Source organism: Rutilus rutilus, assembly GCF_951802725.1.
Source record: "Rutilus rutilus genome assembly, chromosome: 17".
Taxonomy (NCBI): Eukaryota; Metazoa; Chordata; class Actinopteri; order Cypriniformes; family Leuciscidae; genus Rutilus; species Rutilus rutilus.
This window is the reverse complement of record NC_140230.1, coordinates 19,246,238-19,268,231: the sequence shown is the minus strand read 5'-3', so window position 1 is coordinate 19,268,231 and position 21,994 is coordinate 19,246,238. Positions and strand designations below refer to the sequence as shown.

The following is a 21,994-nucleotide window of genomic DNA, read 5'->3' as shown; positions in this document are numbered from 1 at the left end:
TCATCTTCGGAACACAAATGAAGATATTTTTGATGAAATCTGAGAGGTTTCTGTCCCTCCATTGACCTCAATGTCATTGCAACTGTCAAAGCCCAGAAAGGTGGTAAAAACATCGGTAAATAGCACATATAACTACAGTGGTTCAACCTTAATATTATGAAGTGACGAGAATACTTTTTGAGCGCAAAATAACGACATTGTTGAATAATCTCTTCTTTTCCATGTCATTCTCCTACACTGTTGACGTAGTGTAAACAGTGCAGCGCTTGAGGGTTCTACATCAGAACGTAGGCTCACTATTGGCTAGCTCCTGGGTCATCACACACGACCAGAGTCGGCCAATAATAAGCCTACGTTCTGACGTAGAACCCAGAAGCGCTGCACTGGCTTGCACCTTGAAATCTATAACGGTTTGCGTTCTCGAGCCACCAGGCACTGTTTTGTGCGGATGAGTGGGCCGGAGCGCGTTAAAGGATAACTCTCGCCAAAATGCAACCTAGGGTCTTTTTGTTAATCTACCCAAGGCAAACTTTCATTTAAAAGCATAATTAGAATGGAAACACCACTTTTAAGTTTGACCGTATTTTCGTTTTCGGTCAAATTGCCTTTTGAATGGGAGTGCTTGGGGCACTTCTATGATAGCATCAAAAATCGCGATTTTTAAAACACTAAGAAGGCTCGACACAACATGAAACTTTGTTTGAAGTATCACCAGGGGCTCTACACATGAACTCCAGCATTGAGAACATTGTTTGTGTACACAGAGTTTACTAAAAAGAAAGATTTTGAACAACTCACTGAAGCTGTGTCCGCCGGCATTTTGACAGTCAAATGTAGTCGATCTAATAACTTTATTCTAGAGCTGCTGTAAAGCCTAAACAATCTATGTTACTGTAATTTCCTATTATCACTGTAAAGCTGCTTTGAAACAATCTATATGGTTAAAAGCGCTATATAAATGAAGGTGACTTGACACTGTTTACACTACGTCAGCAGCGTAGGAGAATGACGTGGAAGAGGAGATTGTTGAATAATGTCATTATTTTGGGGGGTTTTTGTGCACAAAAAGTATTCTCGTCGCTTCATAATATTAAGGTTGAACCACTGTAGTTACATGGATTATTTAAACAATGTTTTTACTACCTTTCTGAGTCTTGAAAGTTGCAAAGACGTTGCTGTCTATGGGTTCAGATGGTGGTTCAGATTTCATCAAAAATATCTTAATTTGTGTTCTGAAGATGAACGAAGGTCTTACAGGTTTGGAACGACATGAGGGTGAGTAATTAATGACAGAATTTTCACTAATCCTTCAACTGAAAACAACTTGCACTGACATATCTTAAAATATGTGACTGCCACTGTTTTGTCTCAAGATGCACACCAGCAATGTTTTTTTTATTAGACATTTTTATAAAAGCTGCTTAAATACCCTAATTTTATTATGGCCTAGACCTGGCTTAAGCTAAGCCCTGTATGGAAACCAGGGCCATATTGTTCATACCAGTAGTCAGCTTAATAAATACTGTCAAGACAAGGCTAGTGACACAATTCAGTCTAATATATATATGAATGGCAAATATGCTAATGACTAACCTCTGAACAAACTCAAGGGGTGCTGCCTCTTCCTGGTACTGCAAGCTGAAGTTATAGGAGGAGGCAAACAGCGGTGCCAGGCCAGTGATGAAGTTAGGCTGTGATCCTTTCCACACACACCTTGACCTTCCAAACGTAATATCCAGCACTGGTTGCTTAGAGATTGACCTGTAATAAAAAAAATAAAAAAAGAACTAATAAATAATATTAATAATTAAAATAACTATTGTGGGTTCCATTGTGGTTCGATGTAGTTGTCTATTCATAGTTCTATTAATTACATTTCTCACCTAAAAATTTAAATTGATTAGGGTAAAAAACGCACTGGCATATTATTTTGCTTGTTTTAAGCATAAACTCACTTAATTTTGATTTATTCTATTGTCTATTAAATGCTTCTTAATATAAGAATTTTAGATATCTGGACTGGAAACAAGAAAAAAAACATTAATTAAGAAAAACATATTTTGTAGTGGGGTGAGTAAATAATGTCTTTTTATTTTAGGTTAAAACTACCCCTTTAATGTTTACATACCATTAAATAAAGCGTGGACTCTCTGGCAAATGTAGATTGCTGGACATCAGAGTTGCAAATTCCTGAAACAATTTTTAAAAAGGACAGCACAACCATGATCAACAGAACCAAAACATAAAACATATTACAGATTAATGAGATTTGCTGAATAATCTCTATTTATCTGCTTGAAGGATAACACAGTCTAACTTCTCTTTGAATTGTGAGAGTAGTTGTAGGACCATGGCATGGCAATCAGGAATACTACATTTGAAAACAGTGAGTGGAAAAATTATAATAATACTATAATAATAATAACGTTACTTAAAAGCACTTACATTAGCACTCCTTCATCAGATTACAAAGCCTGAAGCGAAAAATATATATATCAAAAGCAGGTCATGCAAATAACATGGTAAATGTTGGCTATTATGTGAAATGTTGAAGTTAACGTTAACTTACTTGGTTACGCGTTGACGTAGTAAACTCGCAAAATCAAACCAAATATGTGGACACAATGTAGAAATGCGAACGCAAAAAAAAAATATATTGGCTTACCGTATCACTCAGTTGAACAATTTTCCATCTTCTCAAACTCTAAATCCCACTTATCATCACAGGCGCAGGTTAGATTATTCAGATGACAAATTCTTCCATCCGTCTTCATGTAACAACGTCGTCCATTTTCTGCTGCGTCACAGGCAACTAATGTTTGAAACACGAACCGAAGCTCACAAAAGCTTAAAGGGATACTCCACTTTTTTTGGAAATAGGCTCATTTTACAACTCCCCCAGAGTTAAACAGTTGAGTTTTACCGTTTTCGAATCCATTCAGCCGATCTCCGGGTCTGGCGGTACCACTTTTAGCATAGCTTAGCATAGATCATTGAATTGGACAAGACCATTCATTAGCATCTCTCTCAAAAAAATGACCAAAGAGTTTCGATATTTTTCCTATTTAAAACTTGACTCTTCTGTAGTTACATCGTGTACTAAGACCGACGGAAAATGTAAAGTTGCGATTTTCTAGGCTGATATGGCTAGGAACTATACTCTCATTCCTGCGTAATAATCAAGAAACTTTGCTGCCGTACCATGAGTCCAGCAGGCGTAATATGATGCAGCGCCTGAAAATAGGTCTAATAGGTTAGACAAACTTAGTCCCGGTCACGTTGGAAGTTACAGAGCTGGGGACTATTTTCAGGCGCTGCGTCATATCATTACACCTGCTGGACTCATGGTACGGCAGCAAAGTTTCTTGATTATTACGCATGAATGAGAGTATAGTTCCTAGCCATATCTGCCGAGAAAATCGCAACTTTACATTTTCAGTCGGTCTTAGTACATGATGTAACTACAGAAGAGTCAAGTTTTAAATATCGAATCTCTTTGGTCATTTTTTTGAGAGAGATGCTAATGGTCTTGTCCGATTCAATGATCTATGCTAAGCTATGCTAAAAGTGGTACCGCCAGACCCGGAGTTCGGCTGAATGGATTCGAAAACGGTAAAACTCAACTGTTTAACTTTGGGGGAGTTGTAAAATGAGCCTATTTCCAAAAAAAGTGGAGTATCCCTTTAAAAATTGTTCACAGATTCGCAGATACTGTTTATCTTGATAACAGGAATGATTATTCTGTTCAGTTGAATCCCGCTGACAAATCAAGTTTGCCTGTAGTAGCTACTGTCTGCTCGCGTCACATTTGAACTGAATTGAGCGTGAAAGAAATCAATCCCACAATGCAATGCCTTTACAGTATGATACTGTATTACGAATTTATCGGGATAAAAACAGAAATGTGCTGTATATTTACAGCTGTTCTGTAAAAGATACAGCTTAATACTGTATTATGGAAATACAGTACAATTCTGTAAGAAATTCGCTGTAAATTTACAGTAAAGGGTTACAGTGCACCTTTAAAGGGGTGGTTGATTGTGATTTCACTTTCTTAACTTTAGTTAGTGTGTAATGTTGCTGTTTGAGCATAAACAACATCTGCAAAGTTATAACGCTCAAAGTTCAAAGCAAAGGGAGATATTTGCTTTTAAAGAAATCGCTTTTTAAGGACTACAACAAACGGATGGTTGGGACTACACAAGCTTCCTCCCGGGTTAGTGACATCACAAACCCTAACATTTACATAAACCCCACCCCTGGGAATGCGATTTATAGATTATCATGACAGAATATGCTAATCAATGACTAGAAGATAACTACACATAAGCTACATAAATTCATCAACTAACCATTCAGAAACGTCCTGTTGCATTCTACATGTTGCCACTTCTTCTTGAGTCTCTCCATCATTGTCTGAATCCAGTTTGAACATAAAAGGCTAAACGTTTTTTACATTTTCAGTGCACGTCCATGTGAATGCTCTTGAAGCTCCGCCCTCTGTGCTGGAGCAGCAGCTCATTTGCATTTAAAGGAACAGACACAAAACGGTGCGTTTTTGCTCACCCTCAAAAAGTGACAATTTTAACATGCTATCTAAAAATATCTGTGGGGTATTTTGAGCTGAAACTTCATATACACACTCTGGGGACATCAAATACGTATATCACATCTTGTGAAAAGGGCATTATACCACCCCTTTAATCTAGTTGTTACCTGTGAGCAGGAGTTGGTATGTGTTTTTTGTGTTTATCTGCTTGTGCAGCTTTCGTGTGTTTTTTTATTTTATTCTTTGGTATTTTTATGAATATTTAAGTGAAAATTCTCATTTTCTTGCCTTTGGCTCCACCCTCATCCTTCTCGCCTCTTCTACATGAAGCCCAAAAAGGAAGGAAAGATGGTCTGTGGCCATAAAATTACATGACAGTTTTCCTGTTTTTTACAGCTTTGGTTTCAGGCCAAAGCTCTTCAGTTCCCTCCTCTTATTTCTTTCTCTCTCTCTCGCTCTCTCTCTCTGGGTAGGAAGTCACACAAGGCATTTTTAATGAGTATGTTGCAAAAAAAGCCTGAAACTCTAGAATTGTATTCTAAATATATTAAAATATATTGAAAATATTGAAATATATTAAAAATTAATAATATAAATGTATCTTTAGTTTTTATTTATTTATTTTTTACCAGTGGTCAGTGGAAGGATGTGCTTAACCTTTAGAAAATGTTGACGTTAACCTCAGGAGGTCAAATTAAATATAGGGGCTGTTTTTCTTTTTCCTATTCATTTTACATGAGATTCGCAAGTGTTGCTACACTGTTACAGTTGTAAGCAGTGTTATGTCTTTTGTAATGCAGTAAAAAGGCTGTGCACAAAATCTAGTCTAAATTATCAGGGTTTTGGAAATTAAATAGTTATTAAAGAATAGTTTCCAGTTGATTTAAATAAACATAAAAATATAGTTCTTATGATATTATCAATTAAGTCAAAATTATGATGTTGGATTATTTTAATTGTTGGATGCAATCCAGAAGGTCAAGACCAAATTCACAATGAGTATAAGGGGGATATAGACATTTGATGTGTTTTGAACTAGCTGTATTTAGTACTAAATTCATTTTATGTTAGATTATAGTAATAGTTTATCTAACAAAACTAATTGTTTTTACAAAGTTTATTTTTATTAAAAAAAATGTTTGTTTTTTTTTACATCTGTTGCTTTTAAAATGGTTACTTTGGGAATTTACCATATTCAATAAATGTAGATAGTAGATTATCTAGTAGTAGGCATACTTTTATCAAATTCATATCACAATTAATTTGCCCCACAATAATTGAATAGCTCACCACCACATAACCGACACATTGTGAGGATAATAAAAGATTAGATAGATTATCTTACTACATTGATTAAAAAAATAAAAATTTGGTCTATTATACATCTATTATACATCTATTATACATCTATTATACATCTATTATACATCTATTATACATCTATTATACATCTATTATACATCTATTATACATCTATTATATATTTATTAAAATGATTAACATATAATATGTATATAAACTAATACGTCTGAACACTTGTATACCATTATAAGCATATGTTGAAGTAGATTTATCTCTCGTTGTCTCTGAGAGAATATGCACCATTAATGCAGCGTCAGATGCCGAAAACTCCTTTTTTACTTTCACTTTCTGTATAGTGAATAATTGACTGGGGTTTGAGACTTCTTCACCAGCATAACTCTCACGCAAAGTCTGCACATTGCTTTTGTGACATCCACTGAAAAAAAAATTCCAATATTGCAACGTGACATTTTTCTTTAGCCTATCACCAATTGCAAACTGCAAATGTTCACCTTTCCAGTGAGAATAAAATTAAGTAAATATTAAATAAATTAGTAAATAAAGTGAAAAGTGAAACCAGTAGGCTAAATTAATGATCGAGTAAATTAATAAAAGTGGTGCTGGTGGCTTGTAAGACGTGAGTAATATGGAGGTAAGCAACAGTAAATTACAGTAAGTTTGATTAGCTACAGAACGTATTGATATCCCTCTTTTCATTTTCTTTCTTGCTGCATTAAAGATGAAATGGTTTAACTTCTGTTTTCGCACAGGTGCGGTGAAGGAAAACACTGAGTTTAGGGTAATCGGTTCGTAGCTCTGCTTCAACTGTCCGATACCCTCACGAGGGACGAACAAAATTTCGGACGTAGATGGGCCAATGCCGAGGTCCAGCCACTTCACAGCCAATCACGGCATTCCAGTTATTGAATACCTCACTTAAATGACTTCACTGGCCAGCTTACGTCACTTCAGAGTCTCTACTGGCATGAATGCAACCAGAAAAATGGCCCTATGGGAAAAAAGTTCTCAGGGGACCGCTCTGGTGGCTAGTTCCTATAACTGAGTTCCTTTAACTACCCGGTGCGAAAGCCCCTCAAGTAAACTAAGAATACAAAAGCGTGGCATGATGGAGTCTTATAAGTTGAAGTATAGTAGTCAAAAGGGAGAGAGTAGAAGAAGAGGAAGGAGTCTCCTTGAAAGAAAGAGTGGGACAACAAAGGCCTAAGAGAGGGTGGGAAAAAGAGGAAGAGACAGAAAGGGGGGAAAGTATCTTTACATAAATTACAGCATTGCTGACCAGGACAATAGAGCATTGTTCAAGCATGAGAGTGTATACACAGCACAGAGCCTTTGTGTCAAACTTCACGAACCCACCCCTACCCTGATATAGTGTGTGTGTGTTTGTCTATTGTTCACTTCAAAGAAAGCGTAACAATGTGTCTGTCTTTTTAATTGTTTAAGCTCGATCCTGGAGCTGAAAACAAGGGATCAGTGTGTCCGATCTAAATTCAAGTTGTAGTTTGAGTCGGTGTGTGTGTGTGTGTGTGTGTGTGTGTGTGTGTGTGTGTGTGTGTGTGTGTGTGTGCATACAAGAGCATTTGAGGGTGAAACAGAAGAGATAACTACTAAAGAGTCGTGCTTTTAAAACAAACTAGACTTTAATACAGGAAGTACCTTTAACACTGACCCTCTCATTGGCTGGTTTCCTTTTAGATTGACAACATGGCTCAAGTTTTGCACAAACTTTGTGCAAGTTTATGCAGCTTGAGTGTGAATGTCATTAAATCAACAGGACATGGGTCAATGACATGATTTTTATTTATTTATTTAAAATACATAAAAAAAGTACATAAAATGAATACATTGGCTTAAAGATTCTGCTTCTATAATGAGCATGTTTTGCTTTCTGTATTTAAATTAATGTAACTTTTAACAAATAATCTTTTATTATTTCTTAAATTATAGAAATATATAAAATATTGTAACACTTTAGTTTAGGTCCAATTCTCACTATTAACTAGTTGCTTATTAGCATGCATATTACTAGGATATTGGCTGTTTATTACTACTTATAAAGCACATATTAATGCATTATTCTGCATGACCATATTCTACATCCCTTAATCATATCCAATACCTAAACTTAACAACGACCCTACTAACTATAAGCAGTAATTAGGAGTTTGAGCCAAAAGTCATAGTTAATATTTTGATAATTGTGAGAATTGTACCCTAATCTACAGTGTGACCAAATATTATTTTAACGAAACTGTTTAAAAAATGTTGTCTGCTAAATCAGTGGCATATGCTGCAACCAATATGCAGAAAGAAAACAGGAAACCTTATGATTGTTGAGGCATATGTTTAGTACAAATTCTGAAATATCATGTGATGTGCCTTTCCAAAAACTTGATATTTATAAATTAGCCTAATAATAATATTTTTTAAGGTCTAAGGAAACTATATTTGCAGTTTTTTTTCTTGACAATTACGCACGCATATACGCAATGTATACTTTTCTTGAAAATGATATAAAGGATTTTCAAAACCGTACGAAACCAACATAAACACAAAGAGTACATGTTCTAAGAACTTGGCACATGTGTTTTAAACTAGATTATTTTAACTTTTTTTTGTTTATCATGGACACTCCTATATCATTGACCCTACAGCAAATACTAAGACATTTTTCAATCAAACTTGCCACTTAAATTTCTATGCTGGTGATATAATTTTACAAAGGAAAAAAAATTTGCTTAAATAAGAAAAAGACTAGCCCTTTCGCTAATGGTCTTAGACTTTTGCTTTGAAATCCAGAGTTCTAATGCCATGAACACATACCCATAAGATACGGCACAAATGCATATGGGGTCCAGAAAACCAAAACACACACCACACACTCACACTGAAGTCAGCCGACGCTGGAGTCAGCCGTTCTCATTATCGTCAATGTGAAATTACTGCGCATGCTAAATGGATGTATCTGCTGTTGTTAGACGTTCAGTTAAAAGCCTTTCTACGAGATGAAAATGGCCGCTGCTGTGGTGTGTGTTACTGAAATGGCTGTTATAGATTTATGGTTATGATTAAATGTGGAGCCAGAGACGCTCTTTAAAACGGCAGACCCACTCAAGCCTGAATTTAAGCGTCTACCTCAGACTTGCTGCTCAGATTCTGGGAAGAGATTCATAGCTTTATAGCTGTTATAACATGGCCTGATGCTAATGAGGTATGCATGGCATTATAGTACACACGCTGTGTTTCATTTGTGTGTATGTGATTGTGTACACGTTCATGTACATAAATTATGTCTGTGTACAAGTTCAACTTACCCTTCTTCATTTACACAGCATAAAACACCAGAACATGCTCTAGCAGTAAGAGTTATCGTTTTAAAGCTGCAGTGCGTTATCTTTTCTTCCTTTTTGGTAAAAATTGGTTATTTTTTTGCCAAATACATTAAGATGATATGCACTCATGGGATAAAATCTCACCAGTAGCCTAATAAAAGCGGTTTTATTTGATATGGATATGGTCATCTTGTGGTGGCTGATATGTTATATATTAGACAATATATAATATTATACACTAATTTTACACAATATATAATATTATACACTAATTTTACAAAAAAAAGGCCTTTTATTAAACACTATTTTTTCAAGTATAAATATGGTGATTATTATAGTTTTTTTGTTGAGTTGTTGGTGATATTTAGAGCAAACTGATCTGTTTAAATGCAATGAAATGCTGCCGCCCTAATTGGAATCCTGAATATTTTTTGTCAGATTCATACTTCTGTTTGAAAAAAGATAATAAAATAATATCTTAAATAGTCAAAATGCAGTAACTACACATTTTGTCAAAATTGTGTTACGACTAAAATTGGGTCTCTTATGATCTGTCAGACAGGTTCAGCTCTACATCAAATGACATCAAAATTCAATCATAAAACTTTGAGGCCTTTTTTCAGATTCAGCGTTGGCGCACACTGCATTTTGAACTACTTTTTCAAATAGCTTCTTTGACTGCAGTTGAACTACTTTAAATGAATAGCTTGACAAGCTACAGTTTTGCGATTGCCGTAAATGAACATCATTATATGCTAGAAACCGACTTCCTAAAAGGGTTTAAAAACAGACTCAGAGAACCTTTAATTTGCAGTCAAGAACAAAGCAAAAGTGTAGCGTGATGTAAATTACACACACATTATCACCAACATCCAGAATGTTTCATATTCATTTATTTTTTCCAGTGAGGAAACGTTAGCCTGCGTTTGAGCGGTTTGATGCAACAATGTTGTGGAATTTTGCTCAAAACGAATAAACGCAGTCATGCTTGGATCACACTTACGAGATGAGCTGAAAGCAAATATGACCTCCAGGTGTGTAAATAATGTTGTAACGGTGTAATCATGTAAGTTTATGAAGTGTGAATGTTTGCACTGAGCCCATCTGACTGCATCAGAGTGTCCATCATTTGTGGAACGGCTCACATTCGGTCCTGCCGAGCTCAGCATTAACTAGCCCGTTACAGCTCCTGCTTGCGCTAATGGATTAGCCATTCCATCGGAGTCAAGCAGTCTTTTTATGGCCCAGGGTTATGTGTGTTATTTGTGTTTTGTGCGAGCAGTCTAAAGCATCGATTTGGTGGCAACAAATTTAGATTTCTCTTTCCCAGTGTCAAAGACATCAGTCTCCTGTTTTACTCTGTCTCTCTTTCCTTCCAGCACTATCCTCAGACGATGGACCCCCCCTCCCCTGTATGAAACTACGAGTTATTGTGTGCTGTCCACCAAGTAAGTACAGTCCTCTCTTCACCCCCTGGTTGTTTTTTGGTCCACACTTTTTTTCCTTGGGAAAAAAAAAGCATGTCACCCCCCCACACACACCCTCTCACGCAATCAGACATGCCACTTTCTCTGCACGCAACCGCTCTCTCGCTTTCCCTCCTTTCCCTGGCTCATCATTCCAATTTTTTCCCGTCATTTTATTCTTTCTTTCTCAGCCACAATGTTTTAAGTGCAGAATAAAATAGTAAAATTAATGTTAAAGAATGCAATGTAGTAATTGTCTTGCTGTGAACTGCAGTCGCCTTCTGTTTTTGGGAAATAGCACCTTTATTTTACAATGAGATAGATAGATAGATAGATAGATAGATAGATAGATAGATAGATAGATAGATAGATAGATAGATAGATAGATAGATAGATGTGACTTTTTGTAAATGCTTGAATTTTATATATACATAGACACAACATAGACCGTTTATAATAACATTAATTTGATTTTGTTGCAGTATTGTTTATCTCAAGTTTCAAAGCATTTTTGAAAATATTTATTATAATTTTAATTATTATAATTTTAATTATTATAATTTTAATTTAAATATGTATGTTAAATATGTTTATATATACTGTGTGTGTGTGTGTGTGTGTTTGTTTGTGTGTATATAAATATATATAAATTATACTTTTTTTATAGGAATTTGTATGTATATTTTTGTAGATTGTAAGAATAAATACTGCAACAAACTCTATTTAAATTTTTATTATAAAATTCATTATAAATTTAATTTGACATTTTATTAAACGGTCTAATATATTAGTGGTGTCAAAACGATTAATAGCGGTGTGTGTGTCTGTGTGTGTGTATATATATATATATATATATATATATATATATATATATATATATACTGGTCATATACTGTATATTCTATATACATATATAGTGTGTGTGTGTAGTGTATACACAGAGACTACTAAATAATTTATATAAAATATAAATAAATAAATAAATAAATTATATATATATATATATATATATATATATATATATATATATATATATATATATATATATATATATATATATATACATACACATATATACACATATATATATATATATATACACACAAATATTATATAAACACAACTTTTATGTTCGATGTGACTAATATATGTGTGTGTGTATATATATACATATACATATATATACACACACATGAAGGAAAAAGGAAATAATATAATATAATATAATATAATTAATATAATATAATATAATATAATATAATATAATATAATATAATATAATATAATATAATATAATATAATATAATATAATTAATATAATATAATATAATATAATATAATATAATATAATATAATATAATATGATATAATATAATTTCTGTTTGTTATAACATTATGTATGAAAGCTTATGTGCGTGTCACTGTGTGTGTGCGTGGAGCAAGGCTGGCTCTCAGACCCCTGCAGTAATGTTGACCTTCCGCTCGGCTTGGCTGATGCAGGATCAGCAGGGAATGCCGCCCAGTAAGAGTGGGAATGGCAGTCCAGTCCGTAAGCCGTCCGACCCAATTCCACCTTCTGCTTCACACACATGCACATACACGCACACACACTCAGAAGCTGTCTAACCCAATATCCAAGTCCTGCCCCGGCCCCAAACCTGCCTTCTGGCTTCTCACAGTTTCTCGAACTTTTCATGGAACTATTTGTCCAATTCAGCTATGAAAAATGTTGTATGTTTCTTACAGGTTAGTTTGACTGGAGATCAATGGCACTGTATTTAAATTTCTCAGTTGCTCAGTTAAGTGGGTAACCATTGCATTTGTTCCACAAAAAGTAAATCAAACAGACACTCTGTTGTGAAATCAAATTCTGGAAGTCTTTAAGGAGATGCTTTGCTAAATTCTGAGTGTTGTATAACCTTCAATGAGAAATATCTAGTTTGCAGTTGGGGCAGAAAATGCTTGTGCAATTGATTTGAAATGTTTGTATGAGAAATATCTGTTGCAGAGAATGATCTGAGGTGCATGTGTTTATTTAAGGCGCAAATATTTGATAAGAGATAATGGAGTTTTTTGTTGTTTTGAGGCGGCAAAATATTTGACTAAAAAATGACTAACATTTACTTTACCCATGGAAGATGCTCTAATGAATGCGTGGAATGACAACTTTTCTTCCTCGTCTTTGCAAATTTTCCTCTTCTCATGCTCCCGCTTCAGATGCTCCATCTCTTTTATCCCTCTCTCTTTCCCTTTCTCTCTATCTATTTCCCTCTTTTTCTGTTCTCTGACCGAAACTAATCCAGACTAAACTGTAGCATCCCTGCTTCTCCCTCCCTCCTTTTTTCTTTCTCCTCCTAGTGTGTAGCCTTTCCTGGAGTGGCACTAATCTTCCCCACTCTGTTTCTTTTAGTCTTTTCCTCCTCTCCCTCATTTTTATGATCTGTCGTTACCAGAGCAAAACTAATCAGAGTCTTATCCACTACACATTCACTGAGTTTCGTCTCTCTTCAAACCCTGTCCATTTCTGGAATTCTGCTCATCTTCTATTCCATCTGTCCCTTGCATCATGTTCCTGAATAATTATAGACACATCTATTTATATACAAATATATTCAACAATTCTTAAGCATTTTGTTTATTAACTGTGATTGACTGGCGAATTAACATAAGTATTCATTCTTGTGTCAGTGGAAAATGCTCATTTTCAGTTTTTGAGTAATTTTGAGTATGTTCAATATGGATATGTGGTATATCGTATAATAAAAAAAAAAAATATATATATAATTTAATAGATAATATAAAAAAAAAAGCAGTTTGCTTTTTATCCTACAGCATATTTCATACCGTCTTCATGTATTCAACTTGTTTTAGTGTTTATTTTGTTTGAATTTTTTTTAACAATGTGTAAATTCTGCTTATCTTCATCAGCCATTTTATCTGTTGTCTAAAATAAGTGTTTTTAAAAAATTGTACAAAAAAGTTTTTTGTCAACCCTTCCTGGCATCAGCTGGAATGTATTTAAGCTTTCTTTTCTGTAAGCCTAAAATTTCGTTTGTTAACATTAGTTCACTACATTAGTTAGCATGACCTAATAATGACCTGCACGTATACAGCATTTATTAATGTTAATTGACTAACTAATAAAATCTTGTTAACATTAGTTAATGCAATGTGAACTAACAATGAACGGTAACACTTTATTTTAGTGTCCTTATTGCATACATGTACTTACCGTAGTAATAACAGTAAATTATGCATAATTACATGCAATTAACCCTCAACCAAATCCTAATCCTACCCTAACCCTATAGTAAGTGCATGTAGTTGCTTAATATTACTCAGTACTTAAATATATAATTACACTGTAACAATGACACCTTAAAATAGTGTAGCCCAATGAACAGCTGTATTTTTATTAACTAACATTAACAAAGATTAACAAATACAGTTACAAATGGATTGCTTATGGTTAGTAGTTCATGTTAGTTAATACATTGTTAACTAATGAACCTTATTTTAAAGTGTTACCAAATTAACCTTTAAAATGAATAACTGCACTTATTATCCTCATTTGCTTTCAGATATCTCCGCATTCTCCACCACTTTTTCACTTTCAGCCCCTCCGTCTTTTCCGCATACCTTCTTGCACACCTTTACAACATTTTCCCCTGCACTGTTTTCCTCTGATCATTTGTATGTAAAGACGAATGAAAGGAGAAGTGTTTGACGGGACTTTGCACCAGGGCATGTTTTGCACAGCTGGTGTTTGTTCCTCCTGGTAGTGCCACGAACCGACTTTGGTTCCTTCCTGTGGCAGGTCTTTTATCTGACAGTCCTTGTTCGACAGAGGGTCCTGTCAGACCCAGGAGCGTTAGCCTCAAAACCAGAGCCTTGAAAACAACACTACATCCGCAGCCTGGGCTAAACCTCAGTCACTATGCACCAGCAGCAAGCTGTATTTAAAGTTCCGTTAAGTAGAGCTCGTTTCGCTAGGTCATTTGAGCCTTAATGACCAGGCTCATGGGGAAACAGAACAAGCTAAGAACAGCACAGAGATCAGTAATACCAGAGAGAGTCGTGTCACAACTACAGATGCAACGTGCTGTCTTTTGGAAGGTTGGTTAACTCTGTAAAATAAGCTTGCAATGTATTGAAATGTATGTAAATTACTAATATACAGACATAACCGAATGTAGCGCTCATTAAAGACCATGACTGATTCTGCTGTTCACAGAGTGTAACAGTGAAATGTTTCCCCCAGAACAGCAGCAACGCAGTCTCATGCTCGAAGGATCCCCAATAGCTGCCACTGTGTCGCAGTTAAATCCATCCCCTCACTCGAATATCAATACTCATAAAATACAACTTATGATGTTTAAGCCTGGATTTTGGTAGCAAGACACAGCGCTGAAATCATAAAAGTGCAACCAAAACAACAAACTCGCCAATATTCTGTCTTTATGGAGCGGCGTCTGGTGGAAAACAGCTCCTGGATGCCCTCGTCTTTCATCCTATTCACTTTGCTCCGTTCCTTGCTCTTACTCGGGGCAACTTGTCAAAACATTAATTCTTCTGTTGTTTTTTCTTCCCCTCCTTTCCCTCATTCAGCGTCTTACTCAGTCCTTCTGTCCCCCGCTGTGAAAAACCATTTCAGTCAGTTCTACTTTCTCTCTAATTGATCCCTGTCTTTTTCGAAACTTTTTAACTCGCTCGTTCCTGCTGTGAGCACACCATTTCCTTTTCCAGTTTCTGTCCGTTTCTCAATCTTTTTAATTGTTTTAAAAAGCTGAAACTCTGTCCGTTTTGCACTGCCCACCTCAGTGGATACCTCGTCCTCCCCCTTTTATTCACCTCTCTCGCCTTGTTAGTTTTGTCATTCACCGGAGCGTTTTTCCAAAGAGCGAAGAGGAAAAAAAAAACACTTTAATTCGGTGCCTTTACACAAGTGTAGTTTGTCCCTGCAGTGACCGCTTGTTCGGAAAATATAAACAAGAAAAAATACGGTTACATTTTCGGAATGTTAGCCGTATTTTTCCGTTTTGCCAGAACATGTAAAATTGAAGAAAGGAATGAAGCAGGGAAGCTCGTCTGTTTTCCATCTCTCGCATCCTTTTCCTGCATGGTCGTTCTCTGCATCATGTCATGGCATCCATGTTTTATGCAAGGAAAGCGTAACTGCAGCCATTTTGTGCTTGAAAACAAAAAACTGCCATTTTGTTGAAGCAAACATTTTAATTTCAGTAAGAGAGAAGAATAAATAGTCACTATAATTATCTTTTCTTCTTTTTTTCCTCTTTTTAGTTTAAATGTTAGATTCCTCTTCTATTTAAAATGACACGCATACTGGCATAAAGCTATTTTATGTACACTTATATTCCTTATAATGGTAATTATAAAACATAAGAAAATGTTCATAATAATATAATTTCTTATTCATTATTCATCTTATTCATCCTGGTTTTATTTAATGCCTGATTAAGGTCTTGTTTTATTATATTCCTAAATTTACCATTACCTTATAAATGAACGCATATTTTGTATTTGTTCATTTTTATTTTTTACTTGTGATATACATATGTTTTATTAGATTTCATTCAATAAGTTTATTATCATTATGTTTGAATGTTGTCATATATGGTTTAATTGAGATCCCACTTGGTTTTTCTAAATCAATTTGCACGGTTTAATGTGTGTTTGTAAAAAAAAGAAGAATAATAATTGTCAAAACAATTAGTGATGAATCCTAAACTTAAATTTGAAAAAAAATGTTCATGCTTTCTAAGATTTGACGTGGAAAGATTCATGTGGAAAAATTGTATACAAAGAACATGATGTTACATGATATATACATGATGAAGCCAAACAATGTTTAATTAGTGTTTCATTGTACATGCATTGTGTTTATAAATATTGTTAAAAAAAATTACTTTGCTTATTAATTACTGTGACTTATGTCTCCATTGTTTTGATGTTAATTAATCTTTTGTCTAATTTCATGACTGTCTTTATCAGAGGAAGATATATTCAAATGAAGTCTTTCATTAGGATTTTCTCACTCTGTTTGGTCAAGTGTTGAGGGGTAAAGTTAAAATAACTTTAATGTGTGTTACCTTGATTTTGTTTTGTTGTTATACATGCAGTTTGTATGACCAGATTAACTGAAAAAAAAGTGTTAATATTATGTCTACTACTTTCTACTTGTTCTATAGTTTTAGCCAACACATTTCTGTTCCTGTTGAGTCTACTTTCCTCCACATCTGCTCTATCCATCTATCCATCTCTCTCTCTCTCTCTTCATCTTTTCTCCATTATGTTTCTCAGTCTTGACCCCCTGTTGAGAGAGTGACACTCAGACACAAACTCACTCCCTCCCTCCTTCCCACTTTCGTCTCTTTCCTTTTGCCGTCTGACCTTCTTTCAGGCTCTCGCCTTGCCTGTGCGTTCTCCCTCTGCTTTTCTCACACTTCCTCCTCTCGTCTTTTCTCTTCTCTGTCTTCTCCTGTGTTTCGCTCCATCACTCTATCTTTGTTGCTTTTGTGGCCCTTCTCTGTTCAGTCTTGTATCTCTTGCTCCTTTCCCCCCTCTAAATCTTTCCCTTTTCACGGTTCTTTCTCTTGTTCATCCTTCCAGTCCACTTTTTTGTTTCTTGCAGAATCTTTCATCTCCTTCCACCTTCATTTTTTTCCACTATCTTTCTGTGTGCGACCTTTAAAGAGAATTTGCATTGAGGATGTATTTTGGGTTGCGCAGCCGTTAGTAATTTTTCAGTATGTTTCTGCCTGAGTAATGGTGAATGTGTCTCTATGTTCGGTTTTCTCCTCATTTGTTTTCAAGAACGATGTTCCAAGTTGTAGTTCTTCTTCAAAAAATAAATAATACAAATAATTAGAAAGCACTAACACCTCACATGTCTCTCTCTCTCTTTCTCTCTCCCTCTCGTTTTATCCTCTAGCAACAGCTGGATCATCAAGACAAGAAGGTTCGTGTTTATTGCCATACACACTTCTCAAGTCCCTTGGTTCATTGTGTAATATTAAATTACACATTAAACACAAATATGCTATATACTTTATATATTTTTTTGTAATATATTTGACAGTTTTTATTTAGCCAGTTTTTTTTTATACATATACATACATACATACATACACACACATATATATATATATATATATATATATATATATATATATATGTATGTATATGTGTATGTGTGTATGTATGTATGTATATATATATATATATATATATATATATATATATATATATATATATATATATATATATATATGTATGTGTATGTGTATGTGTGTATGTATGTATGTATGTATGTATGTATATATATATATATATATATATATATATATATATATATATATATATATATATGTATGTGTGTATGTGTGTGTGTATATATATATATGTATATATGTATGTGTGTGTATATATATATATATATATATATATATATATATATATATATATATATATATATATATATATATATATATATATATATATATATATGTATATATGTATGTGTGTGTATGTGTATGTGTATGTGTATGTATATGTGTATATATATATGTGTATATATATGTGGCGAGCACGACGAGGTCGAGGGCCGTGGGAGGACGGCGCGAGGCCGGTGGCGTGATTGATAATGAGCGACACGTGCGCGACGCACCGGTCTCGCATCTCTCCTTCCTCCCGGGTTTCGGCACCAGTGTAACGAGGTTCAGATGTTATGGGAAGAAGGAGGCGGGAACCGGCAAACATTCAACATATTTTAATAAATAAATAAACAAGATACAAAAATGAAAGTAAAAGCCAGCAGCCCCTCACGGACGACTGCTGGCAACACAAAACAGAAACAACACATCAAATAAAATCCAGGCCTGTCCTCTCTCGCTCTTCACTGTCGTCGCTCCTCCTTTATGCTTCCGCTCCTCCGTGAGAGATGCGAGACCGGTGCGTCGCGCACGTGTCGCTCATTATCAATCACGCCACCGGCCTCGCGCCGTCCTCCCACGGCCCTCGACCTCGTCGTGCTCGCCACAATATATATATGTATATATATTGTGTATGTGTGTATGTATGTATTTACACTACCGGTCCAAAAGTTTTAGATCGGTAAGATTTTTTATGTTTTTAAAAGAAGTATCTTCTGCTCACCAAGGCTGCATTTATTTGATTAAAAATACAAACAAAAACAGTCATATTGTGAAATATTATTACAATTTAAAACGGCTGTTTTCTATGTGAATATATAGTTAGGTGTAATTTATTCCTGTGATCAAAACTGAATTTTTTTGCATCATTACTCCAGTCTTCAGTGTCACATGATCCTTCAGAAATCATTCTAATATGATGATTTGATGCTCAAGAAACATTTATGATTATTAACAATGTTGAAAACAGTTTTTATATTTTATTTCATGATGCTATGATGAATAGAAAGTTCAAAAGAACAGCATTTATCTGAAATGAAAAGCTTTTCAGTAAGAATTTAAATTTTGTTTTTGGGGGAAAGAAATAAAATAAATCAATACTTTTATTCATCAAGGATGAGTTAAACTGATTAAAAGTTACAGTAAAGACATTTATAATGTTAGAAAATATTCTATTTTAAATAAATGCTGTTCTTTTGAACTTTCTATTCATCAAAGAATTGTGGGGAAAAAAAATGTACACAACTGTTTTCAACATTGAAAATAATGAATGTTTTTTTAGCATATAATCAGCATATTAGAATGATTTCTGAAGGATCATGTGACACTGAAGACTGGAGTAATGATGTTAAAAATTCAGCTTTCATCTGAGGAATAAATTACATTTTAAAATATATTAAAATAGAAAACAGTCATTTTAAATTGTCATAATATTTCACAATATTGCTGTTTTTTTTAATTGTTTTTTATCAAATAAATGCAGCCTTGGTGAGCAGAAGATACTTCTTTTAAAAACATAAAAAATCTAACCGATCTAAAACTTTTGACCAGTAGTGTATATGTATATGTATATGTATATGTATATGTATATGTATATGTATATGTATATGTATATGTATATGTATATGTATATGTATATGTATATGTATTAATCATGTCCCTTATTCATTCAGTCATTTTCCTGGTTAAATAAACATTACTTTACATAACATCAAAAAAGAGCAAGAAAAGAAAGCAAATACAATTCTATTTTGTATTTATACATTAACAATGTAATTAATGTTCTATTTATTAAAACCAAGTATAAATCTGAGTGTTTAAGCATTTTTACATTTATTCCAAATCAATAACTGAAGGCAGTAACAATTTAAACAATGTATATTGTTTGTGAGCTGATGTTCAGCTGTTCTTTTTAATAGTCAGCTTGTTTTCATCAGTTATCAAGCTCGGCAAACACTGATCACAGACACGAAGATGTACCTTTAATTTCACCAAGCTGACTGTGATTGCTCACTAAATAAAAACACAGTATGTTTTCAGGCCATTTCCAGTTTGATTTTGACTTTCTTGGAATTTCAAATTGTGAGATGAATTAACAGCTTTTTGTGGTCATGTCACACCAGGAAAAAAAAAAAATCTGATTATAATTTGTAAAATTTAAATGTATTTTTTGTTTATATTATTTTAAATATTTATTCGGTTTTTATAACCATAAACCGAATCAGCACTGTTTTTATACATCTAAAACTGCATTGAATGGTGTTAGGAGCCATAAAAGGGACCAGATGTCCCTCACCCCTGTGCAAGATGATGATGTGGATGCTAAAATAGGCAAAAACTATTAAAAATCCAACATACAGATAGGTTTACAAAATCTTAAATGGGGGTTTGGAGCTGATATACCATGCATCCCAAATATTAGTGCAAACATGTTTGTTTTATGTTTATGTATATATTTATATGTATGTGTTTGTCTGTTTACTTTTTTGATTATTATAGCCACAGAGAAACCATCACGCAGCAGTGCTGTCCATCCTGTGACAATCGGACGACTTTCTCTCCTCCTCATCCCCCTCTTCTTGCCTTATTTCCTCTAATATCTCTTCTAAAAGCATAAAACCTCAAAACAAATGCTCTGTTGCGCCATATATTCCGCCATAACAGTAAATGCGTGTTCTACATCTGTGGATTACACACACACACACACAGACTCTCTCTCTCTCTTTCTCATACTCCTTTGCTCTGTCATTTTTGTCACGCTATTAATCTCCATCCCTCCGTTTCCTTTCTGGCAGTCTCTCCGTCCTCTCACAGTGGTTCTTACTGCTGTCCGCTCTAATAAAAGTTCACTTTGGAACAGAGCGACACTAATCTACCTTCAAAGAGCTTATCTTACTGTTCATTTTCTTTTAATCCATCTGTCTTTAAGAGTCAGACATTCCTTTACAAGCCTCTGCTCTTCCCCCTCTCCTCTGTCCTACTGTACAACAAACTGAGCCAAAGACGAGGAGGAGGATGAAGCTCCCCGGTCCTGCTGTTTGTACTACTGACTGAAAGATCAGGGACAGAGTGACCATTCATATGTGCGATCACTAACAGATCCGGTGATCAGTAGCTGGAAAAAAAATATTTTTTTACTTTTTTTTTTTTTTTTTCGTATATAAAAAAAAACAAAAACATTGAAGCCAAAGCCAGACCGCAGCATTTAAAAAATATTTTGCTGTATTGACTTTATGCATCCTGGCAGAACTTTGGAATTGCCTGGAATATCCTGGATTTTTTTGTATCTTGAATTTATGTTCGGAATCGTGTGCGATTCAATCTCACATCTGTGTATGCTGACTAAGTGACACGTGGAAAATACCGGACACTAAAGAACTACTTCCTGTTCATCTTTTGTGGGATGTGTATGGTAAATCACCTCCAAGTATGGACTCTTCTGATTGGTCTGCATGTTTCTTAACTCTGTAAGTGTGAAAGCTGTTGGATGTTTCATTTGGCACTTAATCAAATCACTTTCCTTTTCCCCCGCTCACATAATTACTTGTGGGTATGTGAATTATGTATAATGAAAGTGTTCATTTTAAACTTAATGAGGGAATATGCAAACACTTTGTCTTTGAATTTTTTTTTTTTTTTTTTTTTTTTAGTCTGAAATAATGCATTGATTGTGAACAGTATGCTGAGTATTGTTTAATTTTTGTTTAAATATTTGTATCAGTTTTTTAGGGGGGAGAGGGTTTTTAAGATATTTTTTTTTACTAGACTTTTAATTTGAAGAGTGAATTATTAATTTTAGCAGGAAAATAAGAAAGACTATTCTTTAGATGCTTGTATTCATGATTTAAAAAAAAAAAAAGGTATTTAAAGAGATCA

At 34.4% G+C, this 21,994-nt stretch overlaps 1 protein-coding gene across 1 annotated transcript in view; it reads left to right on the top strand.

Moving 5' to 3' along the window:
- The window catches only part of efna4 (ephrin A4), a 59,033-nt gene extending 37,780 nt beyond the window's left edge, over positions 1-21,253 (top strand). The window contains exons 3-5 of the mRNA XM_084385028.1: positions 10,581-10,649; positions 17,620-17,646; positions 20,618-21,253. Coding sequence (XP_084241154.1) covers positions 10,581-10,649; positions 17,620-17,646; positions 20,618-20,715 — 194 coding nt within the window. The 3' untranslated portion in view covers positions 20,716-21,253. The remainder of the gene's footprint in view (positions 1-10,580; positions 10,650-17,619; positions 17,647-20,617) is intronic.
- The last annotated feature ends 741 nt before the right edge of the window (positions 21,254-21,994 follow it).